The 17,718-nt window shown below is 37.4% G+C and overlaps 1 protein-coding gene across 1 annotated transcript; it reads left to right on the top strand.

The window, feature by feature from the left end:
• Positions 1–3,025: 3,025 nt before the first annotated feature.
• LOC145911840 (carbohydrate sulfotransferase 11-like) lies at positions 3,026–6,332 on the top strand. Its single transcript, XM_082999278.1, has 6 exons — positions 3,026–3,286; positions 3,506–3,669; positions 4,379–4,506; positions 4,937–5,143; positions 5,552–5,680; positions 5,943–6,332. The coding sequence occupies exons 1-6, from the start codon at positions 3,106–3,108 to the stop codon at positions 6,253–6,255; spliced, it is 1,122 nt and encodes a 373-aa protein (XP_082855404.1). The 5' UTR covers positions 3,026–3,105; the 3' UTR covers positions 6,256–6,332.
• Positions 6,333–17,718: the final 11,386 nt, after the last annotated feature.

Genomic DNA, 17,718 nt, shown 5'->3' with positions numbered 1-17,718 from the left:
CCTGGTAAGAGCAATTGTGATCACGTCGGGCAAGTTCACCAGTGCAGCGTACCAATAGGATTCCCCAGTCGCTGCTTTGCTGAAGCTAAAGTCTGCTTGCGTGTTCTTGCTGTATAGGATACTAAGTTCGACTCCGTAGCAGACTTGTTTACTAATTGAAAGACACGATTGCAATTACCAAGTGGCTTAAGTTTAATTTGTTTCAAGCGTTAAACACGTGACTGAATTGCAGCGAATTTAACTATTAAAAGAACGTGCGAACGTTTACAGCGCGATGGCAAGAATAACAACAGGGCCGAGAGAGGTCAAGCGACTAAGACAGTAGACAAGACTAGACCAGGTTGTTGAAGGATACGAAATGGGCGTTTTGTAACAAAGTGTCAGAAAAAATGTGTTGTCCAGCAGGATGCCAGAAAGCCTGTGGGTGCTCCGGCAGGAAAGCTTAACACCGTCTGCAGTCTTCGGTCCGTATGTGTTCCAAATGTGTAAAGAATTAAGTAGGGAAACATGCGTGTTGCTACAAGACCCAAGTTCGCTGTTACAACCACATACTTGTCGTTACTATTTCAGTTTGTTCTTGTGCGTCAGGTTCTCGATAACTATCGTGACCATGGTATAATCTCTACTTATATCAAGGCTTTCAACATAAAAGGAACCCGATCACGAACAGGTGCGTCGGTTGCCGTTTAGCATAATCTTACGATAGTGTGGTATTCCTCGTTTATCAACATTATGTATCTTAGCGTGGAATTGTCGTGGTATAAATTAGATGAGATGGCATATAGGTCTTTTTAATGTTAGTAGGTGGCTGGAAATATAACAATACTGTCTAAGATACTGTCTTAACATGCTCTCCTGTTCCATACATATCCGTCACAAACCTTTGGGATCATTTCCCAGTGAAACCCTTTGACCTTCGCCAGCCGATTTATATGTATCCCAAGACCCGTTGAAAAACGCCATTGAAATCCCGCCCTTAGAATAAAGGTCTGGTGCTACAGAGCACGCTGCACAAAGTCGATCTAAACCTCCACAAACGGAACCTGGCGAAAGGTGTGTGAGAAAAGGAAATAATGGAATCCGTTCTGACCCTAACCCAACATGCGATGAAACCGAAGTAAAAACTCGTGACAAGCTATGGTGATAATGCCAGTATAACATATTCGTATGTGATATTGTGAACAGTAGTTTTTGACCTTTTTTAGACAAAGATTTTCTTACCGTTATACCAGTCTTTGACAAGTGACAGCTAGGGTTTGTGCCAATTTAACCGTATTGATCCGGCAACAGTGACAAATGCCGGTTCTTGGAAGAAAGCAAAGGCATATTATACAAAAACTACAGTAACTCAAGGCACCTTTGGTGCTCATTAAACAATTTTTGCAGCCAGAGCCTATGTGACACATGAATATGATTTCTGCAACATTTTAACCTTAACACGGACTCGATCAAAACATACAAGTCTATTAATCCGTTTCGTAATATCCCATATGCTCTTTTTGCAACACGCTTCAAATTTGCAACTGGTCAAGGAAAAGTTATGTCTATATAGAAATATATAAGGACTGTGAAAAACAAACGTTATTCGATGCGTACCACCTAGTTGAGTGTTACAAAGTGACCTAGGGGATGAAGTAACAAACATTTTGAGATCACCTACGATTTTGTAAATTTGTACTATATCCGCAAATTACGGAAAGGTGCTCGCGTACCACCCGGAATGCTGTCGCGTACCACTGGTTGGGAAACACTGCCTTGGATTGTAAGAGATGTCAATCCGCATATAGGGCTGTGAATTCGGAAAAGATTGGTTTGAATTTGGACTTATGTGTTTTTGTCGAAATGCTTTTCACAGCTTTTTATGCTTTTTATAAGGACGTTAGTATTTTCTCGACTAACCAAACATTTGTTTGGTGGTAGTGTTCTTAACTCATTGATTTTGTGAACGCTCTGTGGTTTATGTTGTAAATATTTTTACCGGAACAAACGTTATCGGGCCATACAGGTCCCAATCTGTATGCAGATGGATAAATCTGCAATGAAAACCTTCGGCTGTTGCAGCGATAACACATTTAGTCAGCGATTATTTTCTGATTGTCAGTAGACGTTGAGAGATCCCTGTCATAACGCAATGTGCCTGGGGCATTATTTACTCGATAATTTTGTGAACGTTTTGTTGGCCTTGCGCCTGGCCCGAATGCGAACAGTGTGTGAAAATATTTTGTAGTTAATTTGCTCCTGTAGATGTAATTTAGTCGCAGTATGTGTTATACGAGCATTGGATTTAAGAACAAATAAACGGTAAAGCTATTATAAACTTGAATATTAAGTCCATCAGCATTATTTGCAGCAAGAAGCCTTCAGCAGCCAAGACTTGTTCCACACAAACATGTCCTAGTGTTTTATATTTTTAACATAGAACTGTCAGAATTATTTACGCCACAAATAAATGTAGGCGCCGTTTTATTAACTTACGAGGAGGCTAAAATGTTTTGCCTCGGGCCACTTACACGAGACAATACGTGGTAACAGTAAATATTCTATCTGTACAGCTGGAAGATCAGCCAATGTTTTGTGATTTCAGAAGGTTGCAGGTAATAATGTTACGCTTTACATGAACATTCAAGGAAGCGTTTGCTTCAGTGCGCACTAAAAGTGCTGACTATTGAGTATCAAGCTTGAAGTAATGCAGTAATTCTCAGCAAGCCTTATGTATGCTGATATGGTCAGCTGTAATTTGACATGTTTAATCTTTGAATTGCGTTAACCTAGCGTGTTGCCTGCGGCTTACGCTGTGTCCGCAAGGAGTAACGTTATCGATGATGAATGGCAGGGTGGTAATAAAACGTGTTGTATTTTTCAAGTGTGATAAAATAGATAGTCAAAGCGGGCAGATGTTTTTTTTCGCTTTTTCATGTCACGCAAAACGATAATACCACATTTCGAGTATATAATTGCAAATAAAATGTTAATTGCAGGTAAACGTAATTTTTTTTATATATAATACACTAGTAGACCCAAAGGTCTCTTAGAAAAGTTATGGCAACTAGATGACATCATTGCTGAATTAAAGTCTTACCCAGTTGTTTTGCAATAAACATTCCGATGGTAAGTCGGACAAAACGTCTAGCAATGCTCATTGGCTTTTGTGGCTTATTGACATACTTATTTAACTGGCATCATCATCGTCCCTTTGCTGAGGAACGAAATTTGAAACCTGGTTTGAAAAGATGCCCCCGTTGCTTGCCGAAAAAACACTTGAGTTACATAGAACGCCACAGGCTAAGTAAGAGACTATGACATTTATAGTCTGGCTAATATCAATGGCTTGCATTCCGTTTTTGGATTGTTTGACAGGAGTCTATTGCGTTAGTTCTTTGCAGGAAACTTGTTCGAAATATTAACGTCAACACTTAATATCTTTGATGTTAAAAGTATTTTTTTAAAATTTTGGTACATTCTGCATTTACAAGTGCGACATTCTGCATTTACAAAATGTTTTTAGAATCGAAACCTTTGCATGAACTCTCTGCAACCGAACCTTACCTGAGCCGGAAACGCGAGATGGTCCAACGATGCCGGAAACATCCGTTAAACAGTGACGAGATTGATCTGTCGAGAATGGTATTCGATGATCGACACAAATTTGTGATGTGCATCGTCCCGAAGGTTTACTATATATTAAACTTTGAAAATTCACATGCTTGTAAAAATCTGGTTTATAGAGCATATTGATTTCCTCCCGGCCTGAGTTTTATATATATATTTTATATATGCAAAGGAGCCGTGAAATCCGCAGACAGTGCATGGTTCACACCGTTTCGACTTATACAGAAGGTCTCATCACAGCAGCTGGTGGCACTGGATTAGCTTTTAAACTGGCAGGCATAGACATTTCCACTTTGTGGTACCTTTCGGTTAACTTCGATCCGTTTACCTAACTGGGTACCAAATAACAGAGACAAACCACCGTGGAGCGCAGTATGTCCAAACGACTGCTTGGTATACGATAGTGCTATCAGTTCAGGTATCACCCAAGTCATATGCATGCAAAAGTGCCATAATCCAGTGCGACAATCGCTAGCTGCACTGATGAGACCCTATAGGTCGAAACAATGTGTACTGCTGTCTGTAGCTGTTTATATATCACAAATACATTATAAATCGATTACGGAAATCTTTTCTCATTCTGTTGCCATATATTGCAGCTATAGCCTTGATGATTTCCATCGTATGCATAATTATATAGACACCCACGACGCTTTTTATTGCTAAATATATTTGTCCTTAATTGCAAACCAACTGAGTTTTACCTGCAAACAAATGTTTCCGTGATTTTGGTATTATATGAAATATTTACTTTCAAAGTTGCCTTCAGGCCGCGTCGACGACTTGGAAACGACTCATTTGGTTCTTGCTCGGTAATGTGGAAACGAAAGAGGAGCTTGCCGATGTAAACATGGAGGAATTAATACTTCACAGAGGCCGAATGATGACGCTAGCGAAGTAAGGTCGGGGTTAAGAGGGTCAGCTAATATACAGAACAAAGAATGCCAGAAAAACCTGGGTTCGAATCCCGGTGCAGTAAACAAACAAGAAATAAAAATTATATTTGGCAACATCGCTTAAATATCAAGTAGAAATCTGGTTGTGCTTTATACCGTAGATCACCAGGGTGCGAATTCTGGGGGTGGTTTAAAAACAACAACTGACAAGTAGGGTTAAAATATTAGCAAATAGCAATATTAGGCTGGAGATGTGTAACGAGACAGCAGTCCAATATGCTGTGCGGAGCCCAGGTTTTGTGTGTGAGTTCAGAACCTGTTATGTTTGAATTAAAAACGATAATTGCATGAACTGTTGTATGTATATACATTCTTCTCTAACGTTTCTTTAAATTTTTTTTAAAACACAAAGTTTTGCATATGAAACGCAGCATAACTTGGTCTGAAGCGATGAAGCGTTTGGAAACGTACGTCACGTTCATGGTGACCCGTCATCCCATAGAACGTCTGGTATCCGCCCACAGCAACAAGTTCTCTGGCCGAAATGTTGATCGCAAGTACAAGCAAAGGATTGGCATCCATGTTGCTCGGGAGCAAGCGAGATATTACACGCACGGAGTGATCTCTGACCAAAAACAGTGAGTATACAAGCTAAATTACAATACGTAGACATGCAAATTTCTATAGGTGCGGTTATGATGCTTAATTGATAATATGAAGTTGTTGAATGAAGCATAGAACATGAGTGGTGTAAACGAGTGCACATCTTGTTTAGACCTATAAAGGTCCCATCAGTGCAGCAGGTGACTGTCAGTGCAGCAACTAGCGGGCCAATCATAGAAATTTATTCGATTTGAGTTTGTTAACTATAACACTGGTTGTAAAGTAAATACTTGACTTAAAATAAATAAAAAAATAAATAATACGCAATGCAACAATTACGTAATACAACATAAAGTAAATATTAACGTTCAAATATCAAACTCTGTTTTGCTACAAAATCAAAATTTTAGTGAAGTTTTACGATAAAACTTACCAACCTGCAGATCAGTGGACATCCATGATCTCCAAAACAACTGGCGGTTTCAAAATCTGTCAACAGATATGAAAGAAGAAGTTTTGAATTACATCGAAACTACGAAGAACGGAAATATTTCCTTTCATCAATTTTCGAGGTTCGTTTCGAGGTGTAGACTAAATTGCAAAAAAACATATCTCTCCTACTCTGAGAACAAAAAGACTGGCTCATATTGCAGAGAAAACATAGACATGTTTGATGTATTTGAGACGTTTCAGCAACAACTCATTTCATAATCAGTTCAATAAAACGGTGTAGCTGACCTGACTGACGTCACAAATAGTAAGGTTCGCTTAATTAAGGTGGTGACATCATTAATCTTTGATATCAGTATCGTTAATTTTTATTCTTATTAACAGGTTCCTCACAAGTAACAGCAAACTCCCCGGAAAATTTGACGTGCACTGGCGCCCCCAAGTGTCGCTCTGCAATCCTTGTGCCGTTAACTACGACTACGTCATCCAATTTAACAACTTACTTGATGAATCGAATCGAGTTCTGGAATATTTGCAGAGAAACGAACCAGCGAAAAGTCAGATTCGTATGCAGCAAAAAAAGGCTATGATTGACAAAAACAGAGCATTGAAACAACTAGACGCGGTTGATATGGCAACCCAGGGACGCTTAAGAAACTTTTACAAAACTGACTTTGAAATATTGGGTTATAGCTGACAAAATGCTGCAACACAAAAGTTTCAGTCGATTAGTTTTGCTTCCTGCAACCCCGCAATAGCGGCTTACCATACACTAAAACCAAAATACCTGAGTCTGGTGTCATTAAATAGCTACTGTATTGAAAACGCTAAAATACAAAAAAAAACTGAAATGTACGGTAGTCTTTACTCCGGTCCGCCTTGCATCCAACACACCAAAAATCGCAATACAGCAAGACAGCCACAACAACACTACCGGTAATTCTCTTCACGTTTTAGTCGTCTTTTGTCACAAGCCAATTAACCAAACAAAAAGCGAAAATTAATAAACGTGAGAGCAGAAAATCGACAAATCTATGGAATAGTGTGGTGCGCTGTGTGCGTATAAAATAATGATAAACTCCATGATTACAAAATATGAAACAAAACAAGATCGAAGAAAACAACAGAAAGCGTAAAGAGGAGTGTTTTTATGCTGTAAGGAGTGTTTTTATGCTGCACAATAATTAAAGTAGTTTTCATGGTTTATTGCAAAAGTATAGTCGATGTTTGTAGAAACCGTAGAAAAAAACACTTAATTTGTGTGTTTTGAAAGATTTGTTCAATGTATGTGTTTCGACTACCCTTCTTTGGCTCTGTAAGCAATCACATCAGGCGTAATTAAATCTTTATACTTCATTTAATTGGCGCAGTATCACGACCATCAAGCTACACATGTCCCATTAATAAATACACCCTTGATAAACTTTTCAGCTTTAAACACAAGCAAGAATTTCTCCATCGTTGCAATGTGGTTTACCAATTAACTTTCTCCTGTGTGGCTAGATATAGTGATGGGACCACGTGCAACCTATCCTCGCGCATTGGAGAACATAACCTATAGACTAGGACTAAGGTCAGCAACCATTGGTCGATAAATCAGCTCATACTGTTAACTTTAACTAACCTACAAATTTTACACAAATTCACTGTCAAATCCAAATTATTAATATTGGAATCATTTTACATCCAACACCATAAACCATCACTTTAAACTCGTTTTAAAACATTCAACAAAAATATATACATTAGCATTCGCTCTATATAAAACCAATCCACGTTTTAAAGAACCATTTTGCGCATCGTACGTTATCCTCCAAGTTTTTCACTTGAATTCCAAGAGTTTAAATTATCAAAATAATACAAAAAAGTCATCACATAGACACTTACGTACCTACATGCTGTAATTTACTTTGCATACTTACGTTTTATGGTCAGAGATCACTCCGGCACAGTTTTTGCAGATCATAAATCCGATGACTTGTGCGGGTTACGCTGTACAAGAAACTAGTTGAGGAGAAGTTTTCTTCGTCTCTAAGTGTGCAGGCGCAGTTTGGCGAAATTTACCTTTTTCATACTCTGACGTCACCCTCAGCTGCTTTCGTTGGCAGATCGAAACCTTTTTTGAATTACATTTGGTGGTACATGGCTGCGATCTATAGGCTCACACGAGCTACTAAGATTTCGTTTGTACTCAAAATTATCTTGGCCATAATTTCAAATGATTACCAAGCTGTATATACGAATAAAAATACATTATGCAGCATATGTATATGTGCTTCATATCAGATATAACAATAAGAAAAACCGTTACCGGTATTAAAATTGTTTGGCTCTTCGTAGTTTTCAAACAAAACTTTTACCTTGATACCGTTTTAACTTAACTCTTACATGGAAACGTGGAACTGTAGCGGTAAACTTACAGATTTTTCAGTCACGTGCACTGAATGGTACTCGCATTAGTCACGCACACGTGAACGCACGAAGGGAAAAAGGCGAAGTAGGTTTCAAAACAGTCCGTCGGTGTGTGCACTGTGCAGCATATTAATGTGTTCGCTCTGATTTGTTGTTCCAAGCGCGCTAGGGACTAAGTGATTAACTTCTACTTCTGTTGAAGTAAGAACGTGACAATTAGTTAGTAAATCTCGGGTCTAGTTAGTTACAATGAAAGCTTTTTGGTTCAATTTATGTTCTAGAGATACCGAATATGTAGAGGTTGTGTAAGAAAGAAAGTTGTAAGTATGGCGAACTAAACAGTAAATTTACAGCCGCAACACAAAACTGTCCTTTTATCAATGACTGCTCGTCAAATTGTGAAACAAGCATGTTATGGTCACCCTCGTTCTCGTGTCCATTTTACGGGGCTTTCTAAAACATGATGAACCGTGTACATCGAAGATTTTTCAGTGATGGCTGCGTTTTCTCAAGCGTGACGGACATAAAAATCTTGTTCTGCTTCATTTATATATTTTGTTTTTACCCTTAAGCTCTCAACATTCTACGCTTTTAAGTAAAGGTGTGTGGTTTCATTAGGGTACAAATAGTTTTGTTGTTTAGTGTTTAACTGTAACATGGTTTACCTGCGCATATCCATTGGCGGAAGCGTCTCATTATCAGCAGTTGCTATTCCCACTCTTGACGCCGAAACAACAAGAACGCTGGAAAGGGCGGTCAGTGATTTTTCAAGCCAAAAGTTTGACTGGAAAGTGGATCAAGCCAACTGCAAACTGAAATGTTCAATGAGCAGTTCTTTTGGAAGCAAAATACCCCAGTTAATTTGCATGGTTTGTCAACGTCTCACCGATGTTGGATGGGAACTCAAAACAGAGAGCACCAGTCAGATGCGGGGAGTAGAAATAATGTTATACAAGAGATAAGCTGTACCTAATGATCTGGTTACAGAAGAATAAAGTATGAAGATAATCTATATTGGAAAACTGCCTTTTTGCAAATATCTGTTTGTGAACTATGGCATTTTTATAAAATACGATTTCCAATTTATGTTGCAAATGGTCAGTCTAGTTATATGGACAAATTTTTTTATCGTTGTTTCACCTGAATAAGCAATGGATGCCTGTGGTGATATACTTAAAATTAGGTCACTCATTACATCTACATCTCGACCAGTTTTATCGTTTTAGCATTTTAGCATTTAACTATGCCCTTTCTGTTTATTTTGTTTATACAGAACTGATGATACTTAATAAAGCAAAACATGTTTTCTAAAACTAGAAGCGTTGACACAAAGTTGTCATAGTAATATTTGAAATGAAAGTTTCACTTGTGTCACATGAAAGAAGTATTGCTGGTTAGATGGATTTCATGAAGTCAACACATTTTCATTGCTATAGTTACATAGATGAACATCGAGTGTTTTTTGTTTCGGTGCTATCTTTGCAATCTCAAATATTTAAAAAATTCAATTTCGCAAATGTGTGGTCGATATCGATAAACGTTGTTGATTCAGATTTAAAATGTACTGCCTCGGATATTTCGTGCCCAAACTGTAGTCGTCGTAGGAATATGATTGTCATTATAGCTGAACTGTCGTGAACTTGCCTTGTCCCCTTTTATCTTTTTCGGGCGTCATTTGTTATTTTGTTTCGCTTTATCAGTTTTGTATTACTATTTCAAAAGTTTTTTTATTTTTAAGCATATAATGTTGGTGCACAAACACGACCTCTTTTTACTTTTTACTTTATTTTATTTTTGGTAACGCCTGACTATAGAAAGGACATTTATTGCATTGCTATGTTAAATCACTTTAAGGTTTTTTGTTATCAACAGCAGGTGACGTGTTTTTTTTTTCTATTAATTTCGTAACAGTATTTTATTTGTCTTTTATTTCGTTTGTCAGTTACCACAATCCTCAAAGTTTTTTTGTGTTCCTGCGGCAGGCTGCCTATGGTAGCATTACGCTGCTGCCGCAACACAGCATGGTGTTACAATTGGTTTCAGCGTGTCATTTTCCTCTCTTGTGCTTTTGGGTGTTGTGTGGTGTTTACTTAATTTGCTTGGTTACACCTGGGAAGTCTCGTTTCATGGCAGACGAAACAAATAAACTCGACATTATTTGCTTGAAGTTAGATATATTGAAAATGGCATTGCGCCTGGCAGCACAGTAAGATCATAAATGTGCACAAATAACTTTCAAATATACATGCAAATCAAGTGAAAAGAACTCGGACGCTGTATTACAATGTCAGTTTAAAACACAAATGGCGTGAAGGGTCGATAGTAGTTTGGGTTCTACTTCGACGTAGAGCAAAACACACCAATTTTACTTATCTTTTAGGCCGACGATTGACAGCATCGTTCAAGCGCCCGACCCACAGAAAATGGGATTTGATCGGGATTCTTGGCCTTGATACCCTGGGTTTAAATCCCGGTGTGGTGAATAAAGAAGGTTGATTTTCAGTACGTTGCGCTTGAGGTACGAGTATGAGTACTGGTCTGGTCGGACGTTTTCTAGATAATGAGAATTAAGTCAAGTCAAATAGTTTGTTTTTTGCGCAAAAAAATTAGCAGATAAACAGCACACAAAAGAAAAAAGAACGGCATATTGATCCTTACGGAGCAGAATGCGAAAATCATTTGGCCGAAACATGTAATTTTTTTACCACACCAGGATTATATTCCTGAATATTCTGGTCAAGAATCTCAATCAGTTTTCTTCTTTCCCAAACAAAAAAGCTTTTCCTGAAGTTAAACTTATCATCAGATTTTGTGTAAAACATAGAATGTTACATTGTCTCTTTCTCGTTGGTTATAATCCAGCGGTCGATAGCCCTTGACACTCCACATGGCGAGTATTGCTAGAAGCAGTGCTTATACAAAATAGAAAGGTTATATTTGCGTGTGCGCATATGAGTTGGGCCGCGAAATCATGGAGATGTTGACCAAACATAACTATTATACCGCAGTATACGGTGCTCAAAAGGTGGAGGATACCCTGGATTAATCGTGACATATGTAAGCGCACGAAAAGAGAAGGGGAATGTCTACATCGGAAACAATTAATCAAGTGCGCTAAATGCTGGTGCTCCCCAGTTGTTGTTCTATCTAGCGCGTTGAAACGTTCACTGCATAACTATAAGACAGATTTTGTAGTAAATTGAGTTGGCTTTACTTTCGTAGTTCACTTGTGCCCAGTTCAGAAATCTTAACAGGAAAAAAACTGTGCTTAGTTGAGGACAACACATCATGTCGCAAGAAAACAGCTGTGGAATCAAAATTACGTTAAAATATCCGATTACCATTGGTGAAGACGACGTGTGGCCGAAATGCTAAACAATCTTTTTCTGCAGCTGCGACTGTCATAAGGCCCGATATTTTCTCAAGCGTGACAAATTCTGACATATTTTGTTTTAAAGCTGTTGGAACACGAATCTTTTATAAGGCATGTGTGTTGATTAACATTTGAGGTGTTAAAATGGTTTACCTGCGCATATCAGTTACGTACAGTCCGTCATTAAATGCATTTGCATTTCCAACTCTCGATGATGAAACAATAAGGACGTTTAAAAGTGTCGTAGAAGAGTTTTCAAGCAAAAAGTACGATTGGATTGTGGATCAAGCAAACGGTAAATTGAAATGTTCATTGAGCAGCACATACAGAGGCAAAGGTTCCCGGTTAATCTGCATGGTATGTCAACGTCTCGCCGAAATAGGATGGGAACTTAAAACTGAAAGCATCTGTCAGAAGGGAATAGAGTTAATGTTGTACAAAGTGTCCAGTTAAAGAATACGATATTTGCATTACAAAGATTAACATTTTTCTGCATTATTTTGGCTACTCATTATGTTTTCTACTGAACTGGCTTTTACAATAATTCATGTCATTTGCGGTTAAACATTTTGTCTGATGTTGACCAGAGTTGCTGTTATAGCGTTTCTTGTTTTACGACGTAATTACAATTAGCATTTACACCCATTTGTTTTTGTATGTACGTTTTAATTGCTCTTCTTAATTTAAAGCCTTTTTGGCACAAATTGGAGTCCATTCATACAGAACAATAAACGAAGAGTTGTTTAACCAATGAATGAAGCACGCGCAAACGGGGCAGGGGCCATGGGTACACCAAGAAATTAAGAAAAGCATACCAATAATATACATTTCGGAATATATTTATTCGCCTTCACAGCACCATACTCAAATTCAAATTGAATAGCAGAAAACTACTTACAATTCAAGTTTATCAATATTATTCTAACTTACAACTTATTTTGTACTGACATGGACGCAATAGGTAGCACCAAATTTATTTACAATTCCTGAAAATAAATACAATAAATAATTATTGACATTTGCGCTATGACAATAGTTCCAGGTTGAAAAAAGGCAAAGTACATGAAAAGTAACAAGACCCAAATCGATTAGATCTCTGGTACATCACGCCCTTTATCGCCACAACCTCGTCTTCATCTCATTCTCACGTTCCATGGGGGATGTATTATTAGCATGGACGTCCGCTAAAAAAAATTCAGGAAGGCATTTTTTTCGCGCTGATAAGTGCATTAGTGTTCTGGATTGGGGTAGGTGACTTTTTTTAGTATGTGTTTTTATGTGTTTATGCAGAAGATGTTTTCTATAAAAATCTTTAGTGCAATATGTACACTTGAAAGATTTCTCTCCAGTGTGGATTTGCCTGAGTGTAATTAAACTTGAATGGAATTTAAAAAAATTTTCGCAAATTTCGCACTTAAAAGGCTTCTCTCCAGTATGAGTTCGAAAGTGAGTTTTTAGGGCGCATGCGTTTCTAAATGCCTTATTACAAATGGTACACTTGTAGGGCTTCTCTCCAGTATGGGTTCTTCCGTGTGTTATCAAATTCGAACTAGTTGAAAAACTTTTTTCACAAGTTTCGCATTTGAAAGGTTTCTCTCCAGTATGTCTTCTGATGTGTGTTATCAAACTTGAATTGGTTCCAAAAAATTTCTCACAAATGTCACATCGGAAAACTTTCTCTCCTGTGTGGGTTCTTCTGTGTGCATTCAAATTTGAACTGGTTCCAAAAGTTTTTTCACCAATATTACATATAAAAGGCTTCGCCCCAGTGTGTGTTCGAATGTGTATTCGTAGACCACCTTTAGTTCTTAAAACTTAGTTGCACTTGTAAGGTTCCTCTCCAGTGCGAATTCCAAATTGTTTCTTTAGGGTGCTTTCTGCTTCAAATGATTTTTCACAAATATTGCAGTGAACTGATTTTATTTGTTGACTATCCATAATAATTGAAGTGCTCATTTACCTCTTTGTACGTGAACAAAATACCCCAATGAATTTGCATGGTATATCAAAGTTTCACTGATAGGATGGAATTTCAAAACCGAAAACAAAGTACACAAGAGAGAGATTTTATTTGTACAGCAGAAATTTTTCAAACGATAAACCTTTCAAACGATTCGCACATTTATCCTGGTATGAAGGTTTTATCCGCACAACGCAACCCAACGGTTATAATTTTTGTATATCCCGAACTTATACATTAAAAGGACGGAATATTTTGTTTGCGTTGGGTAGATGCCCCATTTTTAAAGAAACGTGCTTGCTTGGACTTGCGTGCTTAGCTTTTCTTAGTTTTCGTTTTTCAGCGTAACTCAAGGTTGTTACATATGACAAAGAAAGACAGAGAATAACGATTAAGTATATTCCCAAACGTCACGGAGCCGTTAAATCACTCTACAAAGTGTTGTGACGACGCACATAAAAAACAGTCGGCCTTTCACTCGAGGCTTCAAAGAGTACGTTTTTATGACTTTTTAGGTCATAAAGTAACAAATTTGCGCAACTTTATAAAAAGCGTAATATACTCTCCGAATTTCGATGTTATAAAATCAACACAGCATGCTTATATATGAATATATTACAGTGCGCATAAGCTTTCCTAGGTGGAGCGGAGACTAATAATCTGAAATTCCTTGGTAGGCCAGTATTAAGGTTTCACGCACGATTAAGTGAGACAAAAATTTATTAGAAAAGAACAGACACAACGCAGAGAAATAGACCAATATTAGACAAATGTATTACGCTTAACAGTTTTTCAGTCCATCCTCTTTAAATTTCTTGTAATACAGGGTTGCGAGATCTGATCAGACCATGTAGAATGGTTTCGTTTGTTTGAACGCAAATCCGAAAAGTTTTTCACATAGATTGAATTTAAACGTTTTTTCCCAAGTGTGTAATTGTCGGTTGCTGTTCCACATTGAACTGGTTAGAAATGCTCTTTCGCAATATTTGAATCGCTTCTTTCCGGTATTGACTAGTCTGTGGAGAACCAAGTTTGAATTGGCTGCAAAAATTTTTTCACAAATTTCACATCTGTAAACTTCAGTATGTGTTCTTGTTGTGTAAATTATTTTTGCAGGTGAAAGCTTTTATTCGATAGTTGCACTGGTTATGTTCTATCCAATATGCTTTCGAATGTGTGGAATTAAGTTTGAATTGGTACGAAACGTTTTTTCGCAAAATTTAAATCTGAAAGGCTTTTCTCCAGTATGCGTTTTGATGTGATTTTGTAGATGATTCTTTAGTCGAAAAGATTTCTTGCAATACGTGCACTTGTAAGGTTTCTCTCCGGTATGGACACGTCTGTGTTGTTTCAAGTCTGTCTTGTTACGAAACGCTTTTTCACAAATTCCACATCTGTAAGGTTTCTCTCCAGTATGAATTCGAATGTGTCTTTGTTGGTTACTTTTATTACAGAAATCTTTCTCACAATAGTTGCACCTGTAAGGTTTCTCCCCAATGTGAATTCCAATGTGTTCCTTCAGTATGCTGACAGTTTTAAAACATTTTTCACAGACGTTGCAGCGAAACAAATCCTTTTCATGTGGACTTTCCATATGTGGGCAATTTATCACAGTTTTCTGTTTCCTCTTGCTTTTGCAAACCTGAAATGAAAATCTCTGATGTTTAAAGGTGACCTGGTGTTCAAATGCTTGTAGCTCACAAAGGCAATTGCCACGAAAAACTCAACGGTGAAAGGTCCAAATAATCTCAATGATCATATCAATTGTTACATAAAAATGAAATTGTTTTAATTTCACGGAATCCATCTAAACCAGTGGTTCCCAAAGTGGGCGCCAGCGCCCCCCTAGGGGCGTTTGCAATCCTACTGGGGGCGCTGGAGACTGAATGGGCGACGCTTGGTGACATGGCAAATTTTATCTTATAGCGTAAGTCAGTGTTTCCCAACCGGTGGTACGTTTACCACTAGTGGTATGCGACTGCATTCCAGGTGGTACGCGTGTACCTTTCCGTAATTTTCTTAGCTTATAAAGAGACTTACGAAACAACAAATCAATTCGTTGTGTTTTTTGTCTGTTCTTTTGGGCGTTGTTAAATGACTAAGGTGTTTGGGGGGCGGTACTGAAGAAAAGTTTTAGAAACACTGATTTAATCCGTAACACTTCTTTCTCAAGACACAAGTAAAACTTTAATTTCAATTTCAAATATTACTATGATAAATTTGTGTAAACGCTTCTAGTTTCATAAATCATGTTTCGCTTTATTAAGTATCATCAGTTCTGTATGTACAAAATAAACAGAAAGGACATAGTTAAATGCTAAAATGCTAAAACGATAAAACTGGCCGAACAGTACAAACCGCTGGTGCTAACATACTGGACGGCACTCTGATCAGTGTTATTTTGTTTGCACAGAACTGATGATACTTAATAAAGCGAAATGTTTTATGAGACTAGAAGCGTTGACACAAAGTTGTCACAGTAATATTTGAAACAACTATTACATATAAGCATAAGTGCGAATTGATTTTTACAGTAGTTTTGCAGGTGTTGAAATATAAATAATATTTTCCTTTTCTTTAGCGAATGAACCTCTAGTCCAACTCCTCGTTTGGAATTACTGCAATAAGTATTTCGGTAAATCGAAATATCGTTTGCATCAAAGTTTTTAGAGTACTTGAAAAATCATTTTTCATGAGCCGCTCTTGCTACCAGGCATGCACAGTAGAACTCGTCTTCTTGCAATAAATCAGTTTATTTCCCAATGTTTCGTCTGCCATACAGCGCGACTTAATCAGGGTTTAACACAGAAATTAAACGTTCAACACCCAAAAGCAAAAAAAAAAAAAAAAAAAAGCACAAACTGCATGCGAAATCACATGAAGGGGAAAAAACGAAACAAAAACAATAATACTGTTGCGCCACTCGCTGTCTCTTTTGGCATTCACGTTACTTCTCGAGTTGTGTTAGCTTAAAATTTTGTTTTTGGTGCCTTTGAGTAATGTGTTTAAATTGCTGTTCGAATCAGTAACAAAAAAACATTCTTTGGTGATTTATAGAATGTGTCAATCAAGACCTACACGTTACGAAAGTACTCTGGTTCGCACTTTCGATATCAACAACACAGTATGTAAATAAGTTGACTTTTCGATGGACTGTTATTTTAAACGTAATGAAATTGCGCTCAAATCTAAACTTTATTACAGGTTTGGAAGTGATGCCTCTGCTTTGACAACATCCACAGTATTAAAATAATTTTTGAAAGAAACAAAACCATGAAACATTTCTATCAAAGCCAGAGCAAGAGTTTATTATGTGAGAAAATTGAAGTCTCGTGGAACGCGTATTTCGACAGTAAGTGGTAAGTTGTTCCAACAAAACGTCTCCAAGTGTATACCACCGTGAACAAGATGAAGCGTTAATAGTGGTCCGTTTAACTTTTATGTTTACTGTACATACTTTGCATTGAATAAGATTTATTAAACAAACACAGCAAGTTCGTACATATATGCAAGTAGCTAAACGCTATGCAGTCTGTGTTTGTGCAGTGCCGTGTACACGCAACAATTTTGTCAGGCATGACGAACACAAACATTCTATACGCTCTCCTCTGACGTAACTTCTCAAACCTATTACAAAATTTCGATTTAGTGTTGACGGTACGTTCGCATTCTTTAGTTTATTGAAAACGTAAACTCCGAACCCGAATCGAAAAGATCGTCACGAATTATTGCGTCAATGTTTGATTGAAATAGAATGGCAAAATTTTACGCAATAACCCAAGGGGTGTAATCACAAAATGCTAAAGCGATGTAACAAAATCTTGTTTTTCATTTCAATTCTGAACTGCTGAAATCCTTGTAAAGGGCCGCTGCATTTAGTTTTCTGTCCTACCCATGAGAATGTATGATAGTGTTTGAAAGCAGATAGATGAATGAATATCTGCTTCAATATTTCCATTAATAATATTTAAGATATTCGTACATTCCCACGTATTACCACCCACGTATTACCACGTATGACAAAAATGTGTTTGCTAAGCCTTTCCTGTGGATATTAAGGACACAATTCTAAGTGGCGATGCCTCAACAAAACTGATTTCCCCTCGTCGTGTTAGTTTGGCGTCGTGTTATAGACATTTTGTATTGTGACATATACCATGTAGGGTTGTACCTTCACAGCACATTTTAGGTGCATAAAGTTTCTAATGTATGCTTTTTATTGAAAGGTACCCTGTAAGCTGGATATATCATGATGTTTGCAATGCTCTAATTGGAAAATTTCCTTCGCTGAAGAAAAGTTCACTACAAATGATTGCTATTATGTTAGTATTTGGAATGTAATAAATTTGTTTTTTGTGCATTTAAAAAGTAATGGGTCCATATTTTAGAATTTGTGGCGAAATTCTTAACACTAA

The sequence above is a fragment of the Ascidia mentula genome, chromosome 8 (genome assembly GCF_947561715.1).
Source record: "Ascidia mentula chromosome 8, kaAscMent1.1, whole genome shotgun sequence".
Classification (NCBI taxonomy): Eukaryota; Metazoa; Chordata; class Ascidiacea; order Phlebobranchia; family Ascidiidae; genus Ascidia; species Ascidia mentula.
This window is presented reverse-complemented; position numbering and strand designations above follow the sequence as displayed.

Bases quoted from the DNA above. Each gene is read 5' to 3' on its own strand.
- LOC145911840 (XM_082999278.1), top strand. From the start codon at position 3,106: ATGGTAAGTCGGACAAAACGTCTAGCAATGCTCATTGGCTTTTGTGGC. The intron at 3,670-4,378 runs GTTTACTATATA...AGTTGCCTTCAG, and splicing joins TGATGTGCATCGTCCCGAAG to GCCGCGTCGACGACTTGGAA. The intron at 5,144-5,551 runs GTGAGTATACAA...ACCAACCTGCAG, and splicing joins GTGATCTCTGACCAAAAACA to ATCAGTGGACATCCATGATC.